The following is a 22,831-nucleotide window of genomic DNA, read 5'->3' on the forward strand; positions in this document are numbered from 1 at the left end:
AGGAAAATGGCTCAGTCTCATCCCCAAGGGCTCCTAGAGAAATAGCCAACCTACTACATTCTTTGTTTTTGAATTTCCTCATTGTCTATAGGAAGTCTCTGGCTAGCTGTGCTGGAAACTCTGGAAACAGGTCAGCAAGAGAGGTTCCAGCATTCCTTTCTGCAGCAGTCAGCCAACTTGCTTTGTGCCTGGCTGGACTCCAGGTATTAGAACAGAAAGAGTGCACCTCTGACAAAATGCAAACATCCTAGTGATTTCTTACAACATTTGGGTTTTTACCTGTTTTCCCAGCTTCTGAGTCATTACCAATCTTCCATCCTCATCAAATTAGACGTGCTCTGGAAAATAATGGAATCAGTATATAGATGAACCTTCAAAGCCCTTTAAATATGATGAAGTAATGATTAAAATACAGAAAAAAATTAAGTAATAATTCATGCCTTTTGTGCCTTTTCTATCCAAAGATTGTAAGTTCCATTTGGCAAAGAATATTTTTTCCCCTTGAGGTTTTTCAGCGTCTGGCACAGTGCATTATTGAGCACTCAGTGAATATTTATTGAATTAAGGAAATAAAACTTAATACACAACTGCAGGAATAAGTAAGATTGCTTGAATACATCAGCAGTCTTTGACTGCTCCAGACTGAGAGGAGTTATAGTAGTAGATAACTTAAAAGAAAGGACAGCATTTTTTTTCCCAGCATTAAAATGGGAAGTTGAATTCCTGGGGTGTTGAACTACCATAAGCAAAATCAGGAAATGTATTTTCATGCATCCAGCTCACAATCAGAAGTCAAAACTTTGCAGTTTATGATTTGAATCCATTTTATTTGGCATTCACAGAGTTTTCAAAACAAGTTAAGCCATTATAAAAATCAGATAATTTCCCGTACAAGTTCAGATTTCTTACTTTCTTTGCAAGATCAGGTTATCTCATGACATGGTTCCTTACATTCCACATGACAACAAGCACCTGGCTGGCTTCACCCACATAAATTACCTAGCGGGAAAGTGTGTGCTACCTCCCACCTCTATCAAACTTTACTCTTTGAATCTGAAACAAAATTATGTTCTATTTTAAGTAGGGAGCCAATTATTATTATTGTTATTATTGTTATTTTAATTGACAGGTAAGGCCAGGCACACTGGTTCACACCTGTAATCCCAGAACTTTGGGAGGCCGAGGCAGGCAGATTACCTGAGGTCAGGAGTTTGAGACCAGCCTGGCCAACATGACAAAATCCTGTCTCTATTAAAAATACAAAACTTAGCCAAGTGTGGTGGCATGTACCTATAGTCCCAGCTACTGGGGAAGCTGAGGCAGAGAATCACTGGAACCTGGGAGGCAGAGGTTGCAGTGAGCTGAGATCGCGCCATTGCTCTCCAGCCCAGGCAACAGTGTGAGACTCCGTCTCAAAAAAATAAATAAATAAAATAGAAAAATAAAATAAAATAAATTGACAGGTAAAATTGTAAGCATCATGTAAAATACCATGTTTTGAAGTATATGTAGATTACAGTTTGACTAAATCTAGTTAACCTATGCATCACATATAGTTATTATTTTTGTGATGATATCATGTCAAAGAGACACTGATATATGTCTCTGCACTGCCATGTTCATTACAGCTCTATTCACAATAGCCAAGCTATGGATTCAACCTAAGTGTCCATCAGTAGATGAGTGGATAAAGAAAATGTGGTGCATATACACAGTGGAATATTATTTAGCCATTTGCAACAATATCTATGAATTTGGAGGACATTATGTTAAGTGAAATAAGCCAGGTACAGAAAGACAGATACTGCATGAACTCACTCACATGTGGATATTTTAAAAATTGATCTCATACAACTAGAATGTGGTGGTGATCAGGGGCTCGGGTGTTGGTGGGGGCAGCAGGTTTAGGGAGGGAGACGTTGGTAGCTGGTAATATTTTAAAAGGTTATCTAATGGTGATTTGTTAATTTTGCAGGACCATCATGGAATTTTTAAAATACAGGCTTCTTATATTTCCTTCCTCACTCTACCTTCCAGTAGGGTTTTGGATCTCATATTTCGTACTTTTAACAAGTAATTCTAGGTGATTCTTCTAATTAGGTAAATTTAATACATTCTACAAAAGGAATAATTTTCAGGGGATAAGAAAGAGGAGTCAGCCTGTTTACATCAAGTGCGGGCATTTTTGAACCTTTCCTTCCACCAAACCTTTCACTATCCCACCATACCTCAACCTCCAACACCTCAACTACTCACCACCAAATACACTGCTTTTATATGCTTCCCCGGGGGTGCACGGCTCTCTGGTTTGTGTAATTTTATAACAGATATAAGGTATAAGCCAGCTCTCTCTCCCTAAGATGATTGATATCCCGACCCCACGAATGTCAGCCCGTGTAGCAATATTTGAACTGTACGACCCTGAACTGCTTTCCATTGCTGCTGGAGTCACGATGAAACTCTCGACTCTGCTATGAAAACATCTTTTCTGAGAATTTGGATTTGAGGTTCAAAAAGGACAATTAATTTCTGCCTGATGGTAGAGTCAAAGCGATATAAACTTGTGCTGAAGGATAGCCATGTTGTATCACCAGGAAGGAGCAGGTGAAATTGATTCTCAGAAAAAGAGAAGGAAGCAAATGCTCAGGAGCAGACGGAGAAGTCTCCCTGCCTCGGATGGATGGATGGAAAGAGGAATCTTTTAGTGGCTTTCCAGAAAGGAAGCCTACTCAGGAAATATGATACTGGCTAGATCTGAGTAAGATACGGGTGCTGATGGAGGGTTAGTGGTCAACACTCTACAGAGGAACCTGCCACTTCTGCTCTACAGCTAAAGTCTCACTGTTTTCTGGGCAATAATCTCCTCTGCTAACTGCCATTTAATCAACTAGCCCCCAAAAATGCAACTTTCATTGTTTCTAGGTTGTATTCATTTTTTTCTCTTTTCTGTTTTATACATCTTATTTGCCTTTATTGCTTGACTCTAATATCTCACTTCCTCACACGTTAATAAATAATTTAAACATAAGACTATTAAACTAGCTACAAAATAGCTACATACATGTTTCTGAGTTATTCTGCAACACCAGTTGCTAACCCTAGTCAGTCCTTACGCTTCTGCCAGCCTGAGAATGTTTCTGCTACGTAGCCAAACAAGCCCTCAGACACAGGTGTGTGTGGCAAGGAGAAAAGAATGAGAATTATGTTCGAACAGTGACTCTTAAAATGTGTTAGGCACTTGAGGAACATTTTAAGGTACAGAATACCAGGTTACACACTAAGATTCTTAATTCATAAGGCTGAGACAGATTTGATAATTGACATTTTTAACGGCACCATGAACTTTCTGATACTGGTAGTCTAAGAATTGTAATTTGAAAAACACTGTTCCAGTGGAAATAAATCAGATAGTAAAGGTAATTGGGGTGCATGATATGTACAGGGATTTGGGGTAAAGGGACATTCTCTTATTAACATCAACATCAGAAGGGCATTTCTGATAACCCAAAAAAACACATCATTCCAAATATTATTTGGTAGTAATTAGTTTACTGCCAATTATGCCTGTAGGCACAGCTCAAGTTTTTATAAGAGGTGAGACAGCTGGGTTTAGAAGTGTCTTAGGTCAAATGAAGAAAAATGGACCCAGTACCTGGTAAACAACAAAAAGTCATCTGTGAATAAATTAGTAAGAGCTAGTATCTTAGTCTGTCCTTGCTGCTATCACAAAATACCATAGATTAAGTAATTTATACAGAGCAGAAATGTATTTCTCAGAGTTCTCAAGGCAGGAAATTCCAGGATCAAGGTGCCAGCAGATGCTGTGTCTGGGGAGGGCTTACTCTCTGCTTCCAAGATGATCTCTCTTGCTGCATCCTCACACAGTGGAAGAGGAAATAAAGAAATGAACACTGTGTCCTCATGTGGAGGAAGAGATGGAGGGTGCGGTGGTCTCAACGTGTTCCCCAAAGTCCAAGTGCTGGAAACGTATCCCCAATGCAACAGTGTTGGGAGGTGTGGCCAAATGACAAAGCTGTTTAGTTCACGAAGAATGGATTAATGCTCCATAAAAAGGGCTTTTGAGAGTGGGTTTTCTGCCATGTGAAGATATAATGTCCTTCCTCTCTGGAGGCTGCCGCATTCAGGTGCCATCTTTGCAGCAGAGCGACTGGGCCCTAATCTGCCAGCACCTTGACCTTGGCCTTCCCAGCCTCCAAAACTTTGAGGAAATAAATTTCCATTCATTATAAATTACCCAGGGTCAGGTATTGGTACGGGAGCACAAAATGGACTGAGACCAAAAGGCCAAAAAGAGACCAAAGCACTATCTTCAACCTCTTTTATAAGGCACTAATGTCATTCATGAGAAAAGGACTTCCCAAATGGCTCCACCTCTTAATACTACCACATTGGTTCCAACATATAAATTTTGGAGGGACACGTACATTTCAGTCATAACGGCTGGCTCTAGAACAAACTGCAAATAGGTAATTGGCAAGTCAGGTGGACAATTTAGAAATTGATTTGAACTACCAACAATTTGCACATAATCAATTTTTAGAGCCAGTGGGATGGGTCAGAGTTTCTCATTCTCAGCAACTGACTTTCTGGGCTGGATAATTCTTTGTTTTGTGAGACAAGAGGGGAGGGGAAGTTGTCCTATGCATTGCAGGATATTTAGTAGCATCCTGATGTCTATTCACTAGATTCCAGCAGTCCCTCCCACTATCCAAGACCAATATTGAAATTTCTCCAGATATTGCCAAATGTCCTGTTGAGAAACACTGGAGTAAGAACATCAGGCCAGGAGAAACGGAGGGTGGAAGAGCCCTGGAGAAACCATCGTATGATCCCTTTGCAAGTTTTACTTTGTTTAAAATGTTCTTTCATATCAAAAGCTAAACTGTATGTAAGCAAATATGGTAGCAATAAAGCTTCTCATTTATGAATTCAAGACTTTAGTAGACTTATGGGGAAACTTTTTTCTCCCGAATTTGGCTTTGGTATTTTTAAGTTTTAATAAATCTAGTTACTGTCATACTGACTCTTGTGCAGCTGGATAAACAAACTCAAGAAACACTCTCAGCCACATCTTCATTAGCAACTCTGCAGGCAAAATCCCTGTCATTTTGAGATGTTTTGTATTCAAGGCAATTGCGAGGAAAAAAGAAAAAAAAAAAAAAAAGCGTATTTCCAGACTCTACTGCCTGCTTTAAATTTGTGGTTTTGTCTTTATTATTGGTGTGGCCTATTACTGCTGGCCAATTGGGCAATAAAATTCGCAGCTTAACTTTGGTATCTGTTTCTAAACAGTCACAGCTGCTATATCCCTAACCTCTGGGGCAGACACTAGTTCTAATATTGCTAGTGGATCGATATAATATACATCTGGCCCTGGTAAGTGGTTCGAGAAATCTGCATCTGAGCTTTCACGGCCAAAGCCATAGCAAAGAAGGGTTATGCCATGAGAAGAATAACAAAGCCATCTCCATATTCAAATGGCTATACTGCGTGAAAGCCCAGGTATTGGAGACCTGCGCATATGAGTTGCTGAATGCACAGCAACTAGTTCTTGAATGTCTTGGCCCCATTTATTTAAAAACCACCAGAATAACAGATCATGGACAAATGTGATTTTAGATCAGGGACTTTATGTAGTGTCTAGGCTTGTTTTATGGCTTGTACTTTATCGTTCTCAGGCCCAGAGCTTGAATTTGCCTATCTTGACATACACAATTAATGCAGAAATTCTCTTGAAAATGTATGACTTTCCAGTTTCATGTTTCACTTGAACTAAGTCACCTCAAGGCATAGCTCCAATTATGGGTTGTGCGGTAAGAGGCTTCTCAGCACAGTCAGGAGAAAGAGTGTGTGACTCTGCTTAGAATGTAGTAACCTACTTTAGACCTTCATGACTTTTTCTCTTCTGTCATAAAATGGGGACGATAATTCATGTTTAACATTCACCAAACATTTAATAAAAAGTGCCAGGCTCTGGGATAGATGTTGGATAAGTAAAATTTTAAAAAGAAGAAGTAAAAAAAAAAAAGAGAGAGAGAGAAAGGAAGGAAGAAAGGAGGGGAAGGAGCACGAGAAAGGCTTCTATTCTGGAGAATCTGTTCTAGAAAGCACTGTTTCTGTTGTAAGATAGGTGGTTGCGGGTAGGTTGAAAGATAGGCAAATAAAGAAAACAGATTCTCATAAGTACTTTGAAATCACGGAGTAAAACCTCATGTAGATTTAAGATCCTTTTATATAGAAAGAAATCCCCAGAGCAATAGACTGCACTGTTCTTCACTTACATTAAAATAAGATACTGCTCTAGGATTCTGAATTTAGCAGCTGTTGGTACGTGTGTCTCTTGCCACACTCATAAAGGTTTTTAATGTACAATAACATAGCATATAGCTCATCCCTTCTATGGTCGGATGCATTATTTATAATTAACTAACTTTGTACCATCTTCATGTGTGGAAGGAGCAATAATTGCAGCTATCCATTTTTAGTTCACAGGAAACAAGACTCTCTTCATTTTTAATAGTGCCATTTACCTACCACCCTTTCTGCCAATGATTTGAATTGTTCAGCTGTGGCTCTTGTTTTATTTTAATGCATTCATATTTTACCACTATGAAAAGATGTCTGTTCAAAATGAATTTGTCTGAAAGTTCATCTGAGAACGCTGGGAGGCTAGCTGCATCCCCACTGCTTCAGCACAGATGCATGGGGCAGAGCTGAAAGGCCACAATGTCTGTACCTGAATTCATTCTTCTGTAAAGTGAAAATGATCATATTGATATTTCAAAATCTGAAAACAATATTGGAAGAATATTTGCCTGGCAGATGTTCGTGCATTAATTCTCTCTGACTCACCTTGCCCTTGCATCATGATATACTTTGGATCCATAGAAATAACCCTACCCACACACTTTGTTCTGAGAAATGTTCTGTACATCTACTAGCTGTGTTTACTAACCGTAAATTCTAGGGTCCCCTCTGCAAATAGATAGGAATCTCTGGAGTCAGCTCCCCCTCTCCCCCAACTCTACTCTCTCATAAATGAGGTTGGAGGCCATGGGTCCTCTTCCTCTATCAGGGACCACGTAGAGGCACAATCCAGATTTTACAGGAAGTTGTGTCTGAAGAGGATCCTTGTTTGGGAATGAACCTCAGTGGAGGAGACGAGGCTCTGTATCAGCCCAATTGTTAAAGGTTCAACTCATTTCAAAGGAGATATAGTACTTACAAAGGGGACTTGAGTGCTACTCATGACTCAAAGGAGTTTTGAATAGGGTACAGGAGTCAACCAGTTGAAACAGAAAGCATAAAATATATAACCTAAAGGGCTGAATATTGGTACAAATGATATAGTTCTGGAGCAATACATTCTGGCTAGGGAAACTCAGGAGTTATTTACAGAAGAATGTAAACATCTGAATTGAGGCCAGGATGATCAGATAATTTCAAGAGTCAGAAAAATTGTAAGTAGTAAGTGGGGTGGTTGGGTAAAGGACACTGTGAGGGAAGGAATGGAATAAGCATAGTTACTGAAGCGCCCAAGCAAAAGCAAGCGTGGCCATTCGGACTGGGTTAGGGTTACTACGGGCCAAAGTAGAAGAGTGATGAGGAGTTAGAGGCCACATTTCACCTCAAAGTTAAATGATTTGAAATTTATTCTGCTAACAGTCGTCTACTGTTTGATTTTCACCAGTAAAGGATCCAATCAAGACATTTATTTTTAAAATGTTAAAACAGATCTATTAAATATTACCAAAATAGTATGGGAAATGAAGAGACTGAACGAGTTACTAATCCCCAACTGGGAATGAAATTGTTCATTTGTGAAGCTTGATATTTCCCTGTATTTTTATTACTACTAAGCTATTATTTTTGACATTTGAGGTCAGACCTTGGGTTGGTTTATGCCAAAGTGTCATCTCAGCTATCTGTGAGAAGTTCCATATGTGGAGTACAACAAGAGTCCCAGCCTGCTCTAGGATTTCCACGCCCTGGCACTGCACTCACATGTCGCAGTAACCGGGGCACACTGCCTTCTCCTGTCTGCATGTAGGTCTTTACCGAATACCAGGTCCCATTTTTAAAAGAGGCTCCTTCTACTTGTTTGTTCCATGCTTCCCTTATTTATACTGCCTGAGGAATTGTTTTCCATCAGTAAACCTGATTAGTCTTTTCTGTTTTCCCTTGATCTTTGTTAGCATCTGGGCTACAGAAGTTGTTCTCCCATATTAATCTGAGTATTTTGGTTTTGCTTTTCCAAAGGACAGCAAGCTCAGCCAAGCTGCCTCTCAGTTCCAAGGGACTGCTCGTTCCCTCCCTCCCCAGCCCTTGCTCTTTCCAAAAGGATAATTTCTGTCGTCCCAGGGCTTATCCCCTCCCACTCCAGCTCCTCCCATCATTTGAGTCAATCCCACAGCCCCCACTATGGCTCTATTATACAGCTGTCCTCTTCCGATAACCAAAAGGTTTTAACGCCAACCTGGCAGCGTCTTTAGACTCTCGCACTCCTAAACTGTCCCCTCCTCCAGTTCGACTCCTCAGGGAGCGCGCGGCCACCGCTGCAAGACCAGAACGCTAACGCCCAGAGATTCCTCCGCTTAGAAACCCGCGGCGCTTGGCCCCGCCTCACCTGCTGTGGGCCCCGCCCCGCCCGCCCGCCCGCCCGCCGGCCGCCGCCCGCCGCCGCCGCCGCCGCCGCCGCCGCCGCCGCCGCCCTGCTCACGGCTCCTCCCGTCCTCCCTGAAGCCCCGCCTCTGACCCCGCCCCGTCTTGTCTCCGTCCCGCCCCCCGCCCGCCAGCCCGCGTCTCTGTCTCTCGCCTTCCCTGAGGCCCCGCCTTCAGCCCCGCCCCGTCCTGTCTCCGCCCCGCCCCCGCCTGCCGGCCCGCGTCGCCGTCTCTCGCCCTCCCCGGGCCGCGCGGCCGGAGCTGGCACAGAGCTTCGGCTGCCGCGGCGACACCACCGCCTGGGGACGCGGGCGCTGCGCTGGATACGGCGCCACCGAGAGCGCCCGCCGCCCGCTGGTCTCTGTCCTGCAATCCGGGGTTGCCCCCACGAGCGTCCAGCGTTTCCTGAGGGCGGGAGTGTCCGGGCGGTGCGGGGCGCGGGGACCGAGCGCGGCTGAGGAGACCGAGCTGGGGCAGCGCCTGTCGGAGCCCGGGGGACGGCGCGGGGGTCTCGCGGAGCCCCGCGGGAGCCTGGCCCTCCGTGCAGAGCAGTTTTCTGGAACTCTCCGCCTCCGCCTCCCTTGGGGCCCAGTGCGGCGCTGAGCCCCCGTCCGGATCTGCCTGAGGTAAGCGGACTTGGTGGCTCAGGGGTCTCAGGCCCTCCTGCCTCAGCCCCAGAGCGGGGAGCGGAGCTTGGGGGCGGCGGGGTCGGAGGACGCCAGTGAAAAAATGCAACAGGCGGGGCGGATCAGGAAACTCCTAGCCTGAATGTTTCCTACAGAGGGGAGACTTGTCCAAGACTGAAACTTGCTTAGATTCTTCCAGCCGCGGACGGGCACGGAGAGGCGTCTTCCGACACCGGGGTCCGAGCTCCCTCTGGCGGCTCCGCCTGAGGACAGGGACGCGGCCACAGGTGAGCGCCAGGCACGGAGCTACCGCCCCTAGGCCTGGCGCCTGGTCACGATTCGCGGTTCCCCCACCGAGAAAAGTGACTGGTCCGAGTAGTACTCATTAGGAAGATACCTTATGATCCCATGAAAGCTAAACCTTCCCCCGGAATTTAAAATAAAGGTCTTTTCAACTTTTAGTTTTTTGTCCCTCGGTCCTTGGGAACAAGGAATAACAAGGATAGTAGGACTCATCTTTCTGTAAACTGCATTTGAATAGAAACATTTAAGTGACTAAAGACACTTTAGTGGCGTTAAACTATAGATATTGTCGGGAGAATTCAATCTTGTATATTTTGTATTATTAGTTGCTTGTCGTGTGCTGATGGTCATTGGGTTCCAAATAAGTGCATTTAAATGGATAAGAAAAAAATCCCTTGCCCTAGCTTAGGTTGCAGATAATATGAGATTTCACTGTGATTCTAAAATTTCTATCAAGTGATTGCAGAATGTTTAAGCTATCAGTTTATGTTCACTCTCAGCATACCTGGAGCCTCAGAGAATTTTTGTTTTGTCCCCCACCCCCAGAAAAGAGTGTCATGAAAAAAGAACCGAAGAGAGACCTCACTGTTGCTGAAAGGGGAATTTTCTTTCCCAGTTGGCGGTTACTTCATGATTGGACGAGAAGTATCTAGGTGGCTGAAGAGATTGCATTTTTATGGTTATACACATGAAGCTGATAAAAGAAGATATGAACATGGTTTCTCTTTGTCATAATAGGCTGATGAGTAAGTAAGCCTGAAAAATACTTGAAATGAAGGCAGGAATTTTGAATTTTTTAAAACCAACTAAGACTTTGATCACTTGTTGAGGATGTTTCTTTCTCATAAATGGAAGAAAAACATTCACAAGACAAGAAGTATAAAACGTTGAGAGGAATGACAACTGAGTCCACTCACTCGAAGAATGTCAGTACTTTATCATCTTCTTTGGGCAAACATACACAAATGCATCATATATGTGTGGTGAACTTACCACCAGTGATGGTTTTCTATGTTAGAAATGACTCTTAATTTGAATTTTGGAGTGCTTTTTCTCTTTTTTTAACGATGTGTGTTCCAAGTCTTTGTGTTAAATAGATTTAAGTAAAGGAAGTAAATGCTAAATTCATAGTGTTTTTTAACTGTACCACTTCCCTGTGTATTATGGAAAAATTAGAAATTTTAACGTTCTTCGAAGTTTTACTGGAAGCAAAACTGTGCCAGGGACAGAGATACACAATTTAAGTTTTCTCTTTCTGGCAACTGCACTTGCTTAGAATGTACTGAATGTCAGCTGGATTTCACAGCATATCAGATTTACAGTCTTTGTTTTATCAAGGCCTTTACTGTATGTTTTATACTAACCAGATGGGAAACACATTCAGCATCATATCTGACATGTATGCCTAAGGGAGGAGCTCCCCCATGGATCATGGCGTTAATGTTTACAGGACATTTACTATTCTTAGTATTATTGATGTTTGCTTTATCTACTTTTGAGGAATCTGTGAGCAATTACTCTGAATGGGCAGTTTTCGCAGATGATATAGATCAGTTTAAAACACAGAAAGTGCAAGATTTCAGACCCAACCAAAAGCTGAAGAAAAGTATGCTTCATCCAAGTTTATATTTTGATGCTGGAGAAATCCAAGCAATGAGACAAAAGTCTCGCACAAGCCATTTGCATCTTTTTAGAGCTATCAGAAGTGCAGTGACAGTTATGCTGTCCAACCCAACGTACTACCTACCTCCACCAAAGCATGCTGATTTTGCTGCCAAGTGGAATGAAATTTATGGTAACAATCTTCCTCCTTTAGCATTGTACTGTTTGTTATGCCCAGAAGACAAAGTTGCCTTTGAATTTGTCTTGGAATATATGGACAGGATGGTTGGCTACAAAGACTGGCTAGTAGAGAATGCACCAGGAGATGAGGTTCCAATTGGCCATTCCTTAACAGGTTTTGCCACTGCCTTTGACTTTTTATGTAACTTATTAGATAATCATCGAAGACAAAAATACCTGGAAAAAATATGGGTTATTACTGAGGAAATGTATGAATATTCCAAGGTCCGCTCATGGGGCAAACAGCTTCTCCATAACCACCAAGCCACTAATATGATAGCATTACTCACAGGGGCCTTGGTAACTGGAGTAAATAAAGGATCTAAAGCAAATATATGGAAACAGGCTGTAGTGGATGTAATGGAAAAGACAATGTTTCTATTAAATCATATTGTTGATGGTTCTTTGGATGAAGGTGTGGCCTATGGAAGCTACACAGCTAAATCCATCACACAGTATGTTTTTCTGGCCCAGCGCCATTTTAATATCAACAACTTGGATAATAACTGGTTAAAGATGCACTTTTGGTTCTATTATGCCACCCTTTTACCTGGCTTCCAAAGAACTGTGGGTATAGCAGATTCCAATTATAATTGGTTTTATGGTCCAGAGAGCCAGCTAGTTTTCTTGGACAAGTTCATCTTAAAGAATGGAGCTGGAAATTGGTTAGCTCAGCAAATTAGAAAGCACCGACCTAAAGATGGACCGATGGTTCCTTCAACTGCCCAAAGGTGGAGTACTCTTCACACCGAATACATCTGGTATGATCCCCAGCTCACACCACAGCCGCCTGCTGAATATGGTACTGCAAAAATACACACATTTCCTAACTGGGGTGTGGTTACTTATGGGGCTGGGTTGCCAAACACACAGACCAATACCTTTGTGTCTTTTAAATCTGGGAAGTTGGGAGGACGAGCTGTGTATGACATAGTTCATTTTCAGCCATATTCCTGGATTGATGGGTGGAGAAGCTTTAACCCAGGACATGAGCATCCAGATCAGAACTCATTTACTTTTGCCCCCAATGGACAAGTATTTGTTTCTGAAGCTCTCTATGGACCCAAGTTGAGCCACCTTAATAATGTATTGGTGTTTGCTCCATCACCCTCAAGCCAGTGTAATAAGCCCTGGGAAGGTCAACTGGGAGAATGTGCACAGTGGCTTAAGTGGACTGGTGAGGAGGTTGGTGATGCAGCTGGGGAAATTATCACTGCCTCTCAACATGGGGAAATGATATTTGTGAGTGGGGAAGCCGTGTCTGCTTATTCTTCAGCGATGAGACTGAAAAGTGTATATCGTGCTTTGCTCCTCTTAAATTCCCAAACTCTGCTAGTTGTTGATCATATTGAGAGGCAAGAAGATTCCCCAATAAATTCTGTCAGTGCCTTCTTTCATAATTTGGATATTGATTTTAAATATATCCCATATAAGTTTATGAATAGGTATAATGGTGCCATGATGGATGTGTGGGATGCACACTACAAAATGTTTTGGTTTGATCATCATGGCAATAGTCCCATGGCCAGTATACAGGAAGCAGAGCAAGCCGCTGAATTTAAAAAACGGTGGACTCAATTTGTTAATGTTACTTTTCAGATGGAATCCACAATCACAAGAATTGCATATGTCTTTTATGGGCCATATATCAATGTTTCCAGCTGCAGATTTATTGAGAGTTCCGATTCTGGACTTCAGATTTCTCTCAATGTCAATAATACCGAACATGTTGTTTCTATTGTAACTGATTACCATAACCTGAAGACAAGATTCAATTATCTGGGATTCGGTGGCTTTGCCAGTGTGGCTGATCAAGGCCAAATAACCCGATTTGGTGTGGGCACTCAAGCAATAGTAAAGCCTGTAAGACATGATAGGATTATTTTCCCCTTTGGATTTAAATTTAATATAGCAGTTGGATTAATTTTGTGCATTAGCTTGGTGATTTTAACTTTCCAATGGCGTTTTTACCTTTCTTTTAGAAAACTAATGAGATGGATACTAATTCTGGTTATTGCCTTGTGGTTTATTGAGCTTCTGGATGTGTGGAGCACTTGTAGTCAGCCCATTTGTGCAAAATGGACAAGGACAGAGGCCGAGGGAAGCAAGAAGTCTTTGTCTTCTGAAGGGCACCACGTGGATCTTCCTGATGTTGTCATTACCTCACTTCCTGGTTCAGGAGCTGAAATTCTCAAACAGCTTTTTTTCAACAGTAGTGATTTTCTCTACATCAGGGTTCCTACGGCCTACATTGATATTCCTGAAACTGAGTTTGAAATCGACTCATTTGTAGATGCTTGTGAATGGAAGGTGTCAGATATCCGCAGTGGGCATTTTCGTTTACTCCGAGGCTGGTTGCAGTCTTTAGTCCAGGACACAAAATTACATTTGCAAAACATCCATCTGCATGAACCCAATAGGGGTAAACTGGCCCAATATATTGCAATGAATAAGGACAAAAAAAGAAAATTTAAAAGGAGAGAGTCTTTGCCAGAACAAAGAAGTCAAATGAAAGGCGCCTTTGATAGAGATGCTGAATATATTAGGGCTTTGAGGAGACACCTGGTTTACTACCCAAGTGCACGTCCTGTGCTCAGTTTAAGCAGTGGGAGCTGGACGTTAAAGCTTCATTTTTTTCAAGAAGTTTTAGGAGCTTCGATGAGGGCATTGTACATAGTAAGAGACCCTCGGGCATGGATTTATTCAATGTTATACAATAGTAAACCAAGTCTTTATTCTTTGAAGAATGTACCAGAGCATTTAGCAAAATTGTTTAAAATAGAGGGAGGTAAAGGCAAATGTAACTTAAATTCGGGTTATGCTTTCGAGTATGAACCATTGAGGAAAGAATTATCAAAATCCAAATCAAATGCAGTGTCCCTGTTGTCTCACTTGTGGCTGGCAAATACAGCAGCAGCCTTGAGAATAAATACAGATTTGCTGCCTACTAGCTACCAGCTGGTCAAGTTTGAAGATATTGTGCATTTTCCTCAGAAAACTACTGAAAGGATTTTTGCCTTTCTTGGAATTCCTTTGTCTCCTGCTAGTTTAAACCAAATATTGTTTGCCACCTCTACAAACCTTTTTTACCTTCCCTATGAAGGGGAAATATCACCAACTAATACTAATGTTTGGAAACAGAACTTGCCTAGAGATGAAATTAAACTAATTGAAAACATCTGCTGGACACTAATGGATCGCCTAGGATATCCAAAGTTTATGGACTAAATGCTGCAGGTCAGCAGAAATTTGCACTAATAATACTTCCCAACCCACTTTGTGGATATGAATCAGAAGAGTTTGTTTATTCTTGTGTGTGTATGCGTGTGTGTGTGTTCAGTGTTATTTGCACAGAGAGATTGTTTTAAAAAATGGCACCATATTTGGCCTAGCAGGATTTATTTTTATGCCATCACCTCCCTTGCCTTTGTTTCTGAAAATTTTGTCTGCTAAAAAGTTTCTGCTACAGAGTGGTAGATGAAGTTATATCATGGGGATCAGGGGAGATGGGGAACATTTTAAAGGTTTTTGTCTAACTCTCCTTCATCTGTAACTGTGCTAATCTATCTAGAGACCTCAACACTGCTAAAGGCCTTGCAATTGCTGCTTTACCACGCATCTCTTGCTTTCAAGATGGACTACAAAAGTTCCTTATCCTTTTGAAAAGGTCTTCTGACACACTTACCTTGCACAAAAAGAAAAGAATTTTTTACTGTGTATAATGTGCAGTGATATCACTGAGGAAATGGTGAAAGCTCCTATCAGAACTGTAGGATTTCTTCTGGGAAATACAGATGGAAATACAGAATGAATATGTTTTTCTGAGGTCAGAAACTGACTTTAAAAGCCTCCTTAAAGTTTTTTACTTAGAAATAATAAGGAAAAATCTGGGTGCCAAGAGCTGGTAGATCATTTTAGACATGGTTGTATGTTTAAAACTCTTCTTTCACTTTTTATCCTCCCTGAAGCTACAGCTGTTCACCATCACATCTCTCCTACCCTATCCTTTCTGTCACTGTCAAGCAAAACAATCAGTAGTTACTAATTGCTAAACTCCCAATATTGTGGGGCATTTTCCTCCCAGATGATTAATTTTGCAGTAAAGACTGACACAGACTTAGAATCAAATTTATTTTTCTGGAATTAACACTCTGTGACTCAAAGTGTTGCCACCGCAGTGTCTTTTTAAACTGGAAACAGAATTGGAAAACTGCCTGACTTATCTTGCATCCCTTTGAATGAGTTTACAGACTGCCAGTGTCTGCAAAAGTTGAAAGCAAATGGGAGATGATGTCAGAGGCATCTGTTTCCTTTACCATCTGCATCTTATTATAAATGTAGTCGTCATAAAGTGTGGTTTATTTTATTTTGGTAGGATCTGAAATCAAAATGCTTTGCCATTATAAGCCAGTGGAGTAATTACAATGTATTGGATGAAAACATAAGGCAGTGTCGAGACTTGATGAAAATCTCTGTACAGATTGCAGTCTTCTTCCTGATGTTTCAAACCGTAGTTCCCTCAAGCTCTCTAACACTTGGGAGTGTGTCATTCTGACCTAGATAAAAGTAGTTCTTCCTCAGTAGTTTGTTATTATGGCAAAATGTGCCTCCAGAGTGATAAAGCTGTGGATATGTTACATTCCAGCTAAACCTAACTGGGCTGTCATTTTTCTTCCATTATAGTGTGAATGGAGGCTGCCTCCCCTCCCCCACATCTTCCTTCCCATATCTCTCATGATCGTCCCTCTGTAATGTCAAAATGAGTGAAATTCATGTGAATGTAGGTTGAGAGGGCACCGAAGACCTGAATCTACACTATTATTCTCAAGAAAGATTATTCTTTCTATCTGAGAGTTACCAGCAAGCATATAAAATGCTACTTGGATGATATCTACATGAATATTGCATGCTACATGGGTGATAACACTATTTTCATTATTGGTCAGAGTCTCAGTGTTTACATTCAATTCCTAGGATATGTGATCTTGAATCAGATCACATATAAAAAGTCTGGATTGTTACAAGCAGTATTAGATCTGATCAAGGTAGGAATTACAATTGTGTGCAGGTAGCAAACAAGAAAGCAGAAACTACTGCTTCCTTTATTTTAACATTGTACAGACAATACAAAAGTGTACCTGTAGGCAGGAGAAGGCCAAATGGAGTATGTAGAGTAATAGGGGAAGAAGAGTAACAAAAAATGAAAAAAAATGAGTTACATTGAGAATGAATATGGGAACATGCCATTGAGAGCAAAATAAAGGTACAGGCTTACCAAAACGATCTTTACAATGTATCCTAGCTTTCACTCCCACGTGGCAATGCAGTTGTATTTGCCTGTTTCTGTATTCACCTACTCCCACCCCAAGGGAAAATTTTAGACATGAACCCTACTATTTAGTTAATTCTAAAATAGAAAGTTTGCTGGAGAAAGCGTCTACTCACAGATTGTCCTGTAAGGAATGTTATGTATGGGTGAGCGGGTGACACATCCATTGGATATGTATGCATGTGATGGTGCCTGAGATCCCTGCCTTAGAAACTGAATTCCCCAGGGGATTGACTCTCCCAGCACATTCCCAGGTCCTGCACTCTTAGGGTGATCTAGGAAAATTTTAAGTAGCTTCTACTCTTATTTTTGTTCTTATCTTTAAAGTAATTAAAAGAGGGATTATCACTATCTGACACTTCTGAAAGAAATAATTATAAAATTTCTCATCTGTAAAATCCATCTTTTTCTACATTAACTTCCCCATACATAGGCCTAATTGGGATAAATGCTTTTATTAAAATAATAGGATTGACATTTTAAAATTTTGAAAGGACTTAATAATTTTGCTGACAATAATAACAAATATAATGGTAATTGGCTTTTTAAATTTTCAGACAACATAGATTTACTCAGGATGAAATGAAAAGGCCATATTCAGAGTTTAATTTACTCTAATGAAAATTCAGAGGGAATAGGAAATAGGAAAATCTGCTCAGGAGAAAGCAGCTAAATCTGCATAAATTTAATTTGTAGAATTTAATTTAAAATTTAAATTTTAACAAAGAGATGATGCAAGAATATGTATGTTTAGGTGTAAACATAACTAATAAATGCCTGACAAGAATGGGACAATCCTTCCTTGTATCAGAATTCCCAGGTCTTGCTATATTGCCCTCTGCAAATGTATTCAAAGAAGAACCTCCTCCACCACTTACTTTTGGTTGGCATCATTGTTCAGCAGTGATTTCTGTACATCACCAAATATCCTAGGCATTCTTGGTATACAAAGTATATCACAATTATAAGTGAGTAAATATTAATGATAATTTTTGAATTGCTTCATTTGGCTTGATTAACTTTGATCAGAAATAAAAAAAGTTTTCATGTATTAATTTAGGAAAAAACATAAACAGAAGGCAGTATAACACCACTTCCAAAGGTAAGGGCACCGAACTTTTTTTTTTTTTTTTTGGGAGATGGAGCCTTACTCTGTCGCCCAGGCTGGAGTGCAGTGGTGCGATCTCGGCTCACTGCAACCTCTGCCTTCCGGGTTCAAGCGATTCTCCTACTTCAAACTCCTGAATAGCTGGGATTACAGGTGCACGCCACCATGCTTGGCTCATTTTTATATTTTCAGTAGAGACAGGGTTTCACCACATTGGTCAGGCTGGTCTCGAACTCCTGACCTCGTGATCTGCCCGCCGGGGCCTCCCAAAGTGCTGGGATTACAGGTGTGAGCCACCACGCCTGGCAAGGGTACCTGACATTCTAAGATATCAAGACACTTAATATGTGGGCTATTAGCCGCTTATTTAAATGTCGACCAAATTGTCTAATATTTCTGATTAATCATGATTTCACTTCATTTTGGAAGAAAAATTATCCATGTAATTTTTAAAGATCCAGATGACTTTGGATTTTTGCATAGACGACGATAGACACTTTAAACAATAGATTCTAACATTCTCTGAAACACTTGAAATGTTTGAGCTACCATTTATATGGGTTATTTGTATGTAGTCCAAGTAACGCATACATGTTTAATTGATTCTGTTTTCATGGATAGATTCAGCTAAGTCTTCCAAGCAATTAGTTTTTTTGTTCGTCGTTGTTTTTCCTTCACACATTATCCAGTTATGCAGCACTGGAAACAGAGTGAAGATCGTAAACCGGTTTTATCAGACCTATGTATAATAAGACTCCTGTTAATACAAAAATAAAAAGCTAAAAGCAACTTGTCTATGATTGGGATAATTTTATCATAACCCTTTTCCTTAGGTCTTTGAGTAACGCTGTTAAGATTTTGTATGGAGCTGAGGAACCAGCAGTTGGAAAATGCAGGGCAGACTGAATACTGATACCCAAATCCACAATTTTAGCAACTGAACTTGGTCCTTCTCCACCTCCCCAACCCCTGACTCTTGTGTCTCTGTTCCCCTAACTTAATTCCAGGCCCTGACAGCAACTTACTAAATGGTAATGATGTACCTGTATCAAGCATCTGTATTCTACATCTGCCCCTCCTGCCACTGGTAAGATCTTCATTCAGGCATGATATCACTAAAAGAAGAAACTTCTTGCAAGTTACTTGAGGTATACATCACTAAAGTGATGCACAAGGTTAGCACATTGAAGATGCCTTTTTTTTTTTTTTTTTTTAAATAGAAGAGATTTAACACTACTTCCAGAGGTAAGGTTCCCTAACATTCTAAGATATCAAGACAGTTAACATGTGGACTGTTAACTGCCTGTTTAAATGTTGACTGAATTGTCAATAATTGGTTTACTCTGGATAAGGATCTATCATGAATTGATCACTTAATATGTGCTGCATATTGAATCATAAGGTTTTTGTGTATCATTACAATCCTCACAACAACTCTCTCAAGTAGTTGTTTTACATATATGTTTGAAACTCATGTCAAGTGATTTGTCCAAAGTAAATCAGCTGTTAATGGTTTGACCAAGATTTAGGCATATGTTTTTTCAATTCAAAAGTTTTTTGAAGGAATTTTGAATGGATTTATAATTCATTATTAATTTGACTGTTCACCATACTTTTGTTACTTTTGAATGAATGGATACTTTTGAATAAAAGGACCAATCAGTGTATCTACTGTCAAGGTACTGATTAGCATAAAGGAAGAACATAAAAGTCAATTGACTATGAATCTGCTCATTGAGGAATTGGCAGTCTCTCTAGAGACTTTGAAAGTCTTAGGAATTCATCAGAAAGAGAAGGAGCGAGAGGAGGGGTATGCAAGGTAGTGATTACCACCCAAGGAAAAACCCCAGGAAGTGGTACCTGTTCTATAATAGACATGGCTTATTTATTTCTGAAACAGCGTGGTTATAAGGAAAAAGAAGAAACTTCTTGCAAGTTGCTTGAGGTATACGTCACTAAAGTAATGCACAAGGTTAGCACGTTGAAGATTTTTTTTTTTTAATAGAAGGGAATATAACACTACTTCCAGAGGTAAGATTCCCTAACATTCTAAGATATCAATTAATCAGGGGGAATTATGATAGGTAAATTTGAGTAGAGATCACCACTAGGTTTTGAGTATATACTTCTCATGGCACATCCCATCAATCTTCTAAAAGAGATTCTGTGTTATCCATAAGTGCAAATAGAATAAAACCACTGAAACTCACTCTTGCAACTTCCACTCACTCAACTACCCCAAGTTTGGTCTGTATTTGAATATCAAGGAATGCCGTGGAGAGAGAGAGAGAAAGAGAGAAAGAGAAAGCCTGAGTGTGGTCTGACTGGCCTGTGTATAGACCATTGCTAGTAATGACGGTAAGATGGACAACTCAGTGTATTTGACTCAGGCTCTGTCAGGCTTTTCTTTTCCTTCTCTCCCCCTCCCTAAGAACCTCCAGATCCACAGTGCCAGGCACAGTTCTGAATCCTGGGAATGCAGTGGTGAACAAAGTATACATGGGCTGTACCTCCATGGAGCTGACAGTTAAGAGGGAACTAAAAAGAAACATTCCTTTTCCACTTTTCACAAATTTCCCAGCATAAAGGAGCCCACACCAAGTAGAAGTGAATGCTGTGAATTCTGTGACTAACAGTTGATCAAATATATTCAAATAGAGTTTGTTTTAGGGAAAAAACAACAATCTGTTATTCTTTTCCCTGTCTTGTAAATAATCACAGAAGAAAGGAAACAAAGGAGGGAGGGAAGGCGTGAAATGGGAAGAAAGGAGAAACCCTAAATCTGAACACAGAAAATAAAGTACTCAAGGAGAATCATTCCAATAACAATGGTGTGTTAATTATTGTATAAACTATTTAAAAGACTGAAATATTAGGGAAGATGATACTTGGTAGAACAGAAAGACAAGTTATAATCTAAGCCGATACTGTTTCACAGTACATGGCAATTGCTTTTTCTATTTTATACTATTTCTTTAAATGATTTCTGTATTGCTGACTCTTGAATGTAATTTTTCTTTCAACTGTATTAACACTGATGTTGAATTTCACCTAATGTCTCAGGTTTTCAGATGTCCTAGATAAGCCAGTGTCCTCTAATATATTGTGTTCTGCTCTATTTTTGACCTCGGGATACATACATTATTCTTTACAGTTTAAAAAGGGAAATATTCATGGTCATGCAACATCTTTAATGCTCCTTGTTTCTCTTTTTGGAAGTCAGTTTGGCCCCTATTACTGTCACTTTTCTCATTTGCTAAATGAGAAACATAAACTATTCAATCCTTGCATTAAAATCTGACACCCCTCAATGAACAATAAGTATTTTTACCTTGTTCATTGCATGATGTGAATAATGCTCCAAACCCTTGTACTCTACTGAAAAATTACTGCCAAGTTCTATTGATTTTTGTTTGTTGTTTTTTGTTTGTTTGTTTGTTGTTTTAATGGTATGTTCATTCCTGCACTCTGTTCCAAAAGATTAGGTTTTCTCTAGATTTGTTTACATTGCTTGCAGCTTTAAAATATGGTTATTTTAACTTTATGAACCATTTAAATTTGATGCTTCAATGCAATATTTCACTTAACATTGAAGGGAGATTTATATGTATAAAAACACAATACAACCAAGAAATGATGAAATTGCTTTGAGGAAATACTCATTAAAATATAAGTTCATATAAAGGATATAGCTAATAAAAGTTAACCCCACATCAACAAAATGTAAAGTTTTTACTGTTTTTTTAAGCATTAGTTTGAGCACCCTGGCTAGTTCAATGCTAACTGGAGCATAATATGCTTACAGTTGGCTTATGTACACCAACTAACTTCTGATTATCTCTCTAGATTTACCGAAGTAAACTGAAATGTACACATATCCAGTTGTTATTTTGACCTTTTCCTAACAGTAATTATAAAACCATCTAAAATATCCTGTTGTTGAACAAATGAATAAAAAGATACATACTTGTATACACACACACAAACTTAAAATTTCATTACCTTAAGAGGCATAAGGTTTTCTCTTTACAATCAGCAGGTTGTACTGGTGGGTTTTTCACAAGCTTTGTTTTTATCTTTCCCCCATTTCCATCTTAATTTGAAGGGGGACATTACCATTGAAAATGTAATATATACAAGTTTATATTTAATGTGATCTTTGGAATTAGAAATAAGTACAAATACCCTACTAACTCTGAGGTGTTAGGCATGTTTTTTAATTTTAAATCTTCATTTTTCTAGCAGTAAACTCCCTCAAAGTTGAAGCAAGAATTTTCAAAAAGTATGTAAATTAATTATAGTAATTATTTCCTCTTTGTGACCATCTCCAATATTCTTGTCTTACTGATGAGAGAGAGAGAGAGGCAGTAGAGGTATATTTACTTTTATTCTCTTATAGTATATGCCCAAAGAGAAGAAACAATATAAAATGTGATGCATCTGTTTTTAAGTGAGAAAATATTAAAAATATTTTCAAATAATTTGGGCATATATAGTTAAGATATGTAGATATCTATACTAATCAGGCACCTATTTTGATAATTATTGTATTAATTGAGTTGCATAAACTTGTAAAATAAAAATTACTCAATATGTTGATTTAGAAATACTGTCTTTTTAATGTTCATATTTCAGTAAACAATTTTATTCAGCCTTTCACTTCACCTTCAATGTCTTCATTTTCAGAGCCTTATTTTGTCTTTTTCCAAAGTATATTTACTTCTGAGATATATTGAGATATAAACATTTCTGAATTAAAGTCTGATGCTGTCATTCAGTTTTATTCCACGTCACAAGTCTTTTTTTTTTTCAAAGACAGAGTCCCGCTCTGTCACCCAGGCTGGAGGAGTGCAGTGGCGTGATATCAGCTCACTGCAACCTCCACCTCCCAGGTTCAAGCGATTCTTGTGCCTCAGCCTCTGGAGTAGCTGGGATTACAGG

General features: G+C 39.8%; 1 protein-coding gene across 2 annotated transcripts; it reads left to right on the forward strand.

Annotated features, from left to right (window-relative positions):
* The first annotated feature begins 8,903 nt into the window (after window positions 1–8,903).
* On the forward strand, window positions 8,904–22,484 carry DSEL (dermatan sulfate epimerase like). 2 transcript variants are annotated; one of them, XM_050767182.1, is made up of 3 exons: window positions 8,904–9,308; window positions 10,158–14,690; window positions 18,898–22,484. In XM_050767182.1, exon 2 carries the CDS (start codon window positions 11,013–11,015, stop codon window positions 14,679–14,681), a length of 3,669 nt encoding a protein of 1,222 aa, XP_050623139.1. In that variant the 5' UTR covers window positions 8,904–9,308; window positions 10,158–11,012; the 3' UTR covers window positions 14,682–14,690; window positions 18,898–22,484. The 2 variants fall into 2 exon arrangements, with proteins under 2 accessions (XP_050623139.1, XP_050623138.1); XM_050767181.1 differs by having other exon boundaries at window positions 10,158–21,757.
* Window positions 22,485–22,831: the final 347 nt, after the last annotated feature.

This window comes from Macaca thibetana, chromosome 18 (genome assembly GCF_024542745.1).
Source record: "Macaca thibetana thibetana isolate TM-01 chromosome 18, ASM2454274v1, whole genome shotgun sequence".
Classification (NCBI taxonomy): domain Eukaryota; kingdom Metazoa; phylum Chordata; class Mammalia; order Primates; family Cercopithecidae; genus Macaca; species Macaca thibetana.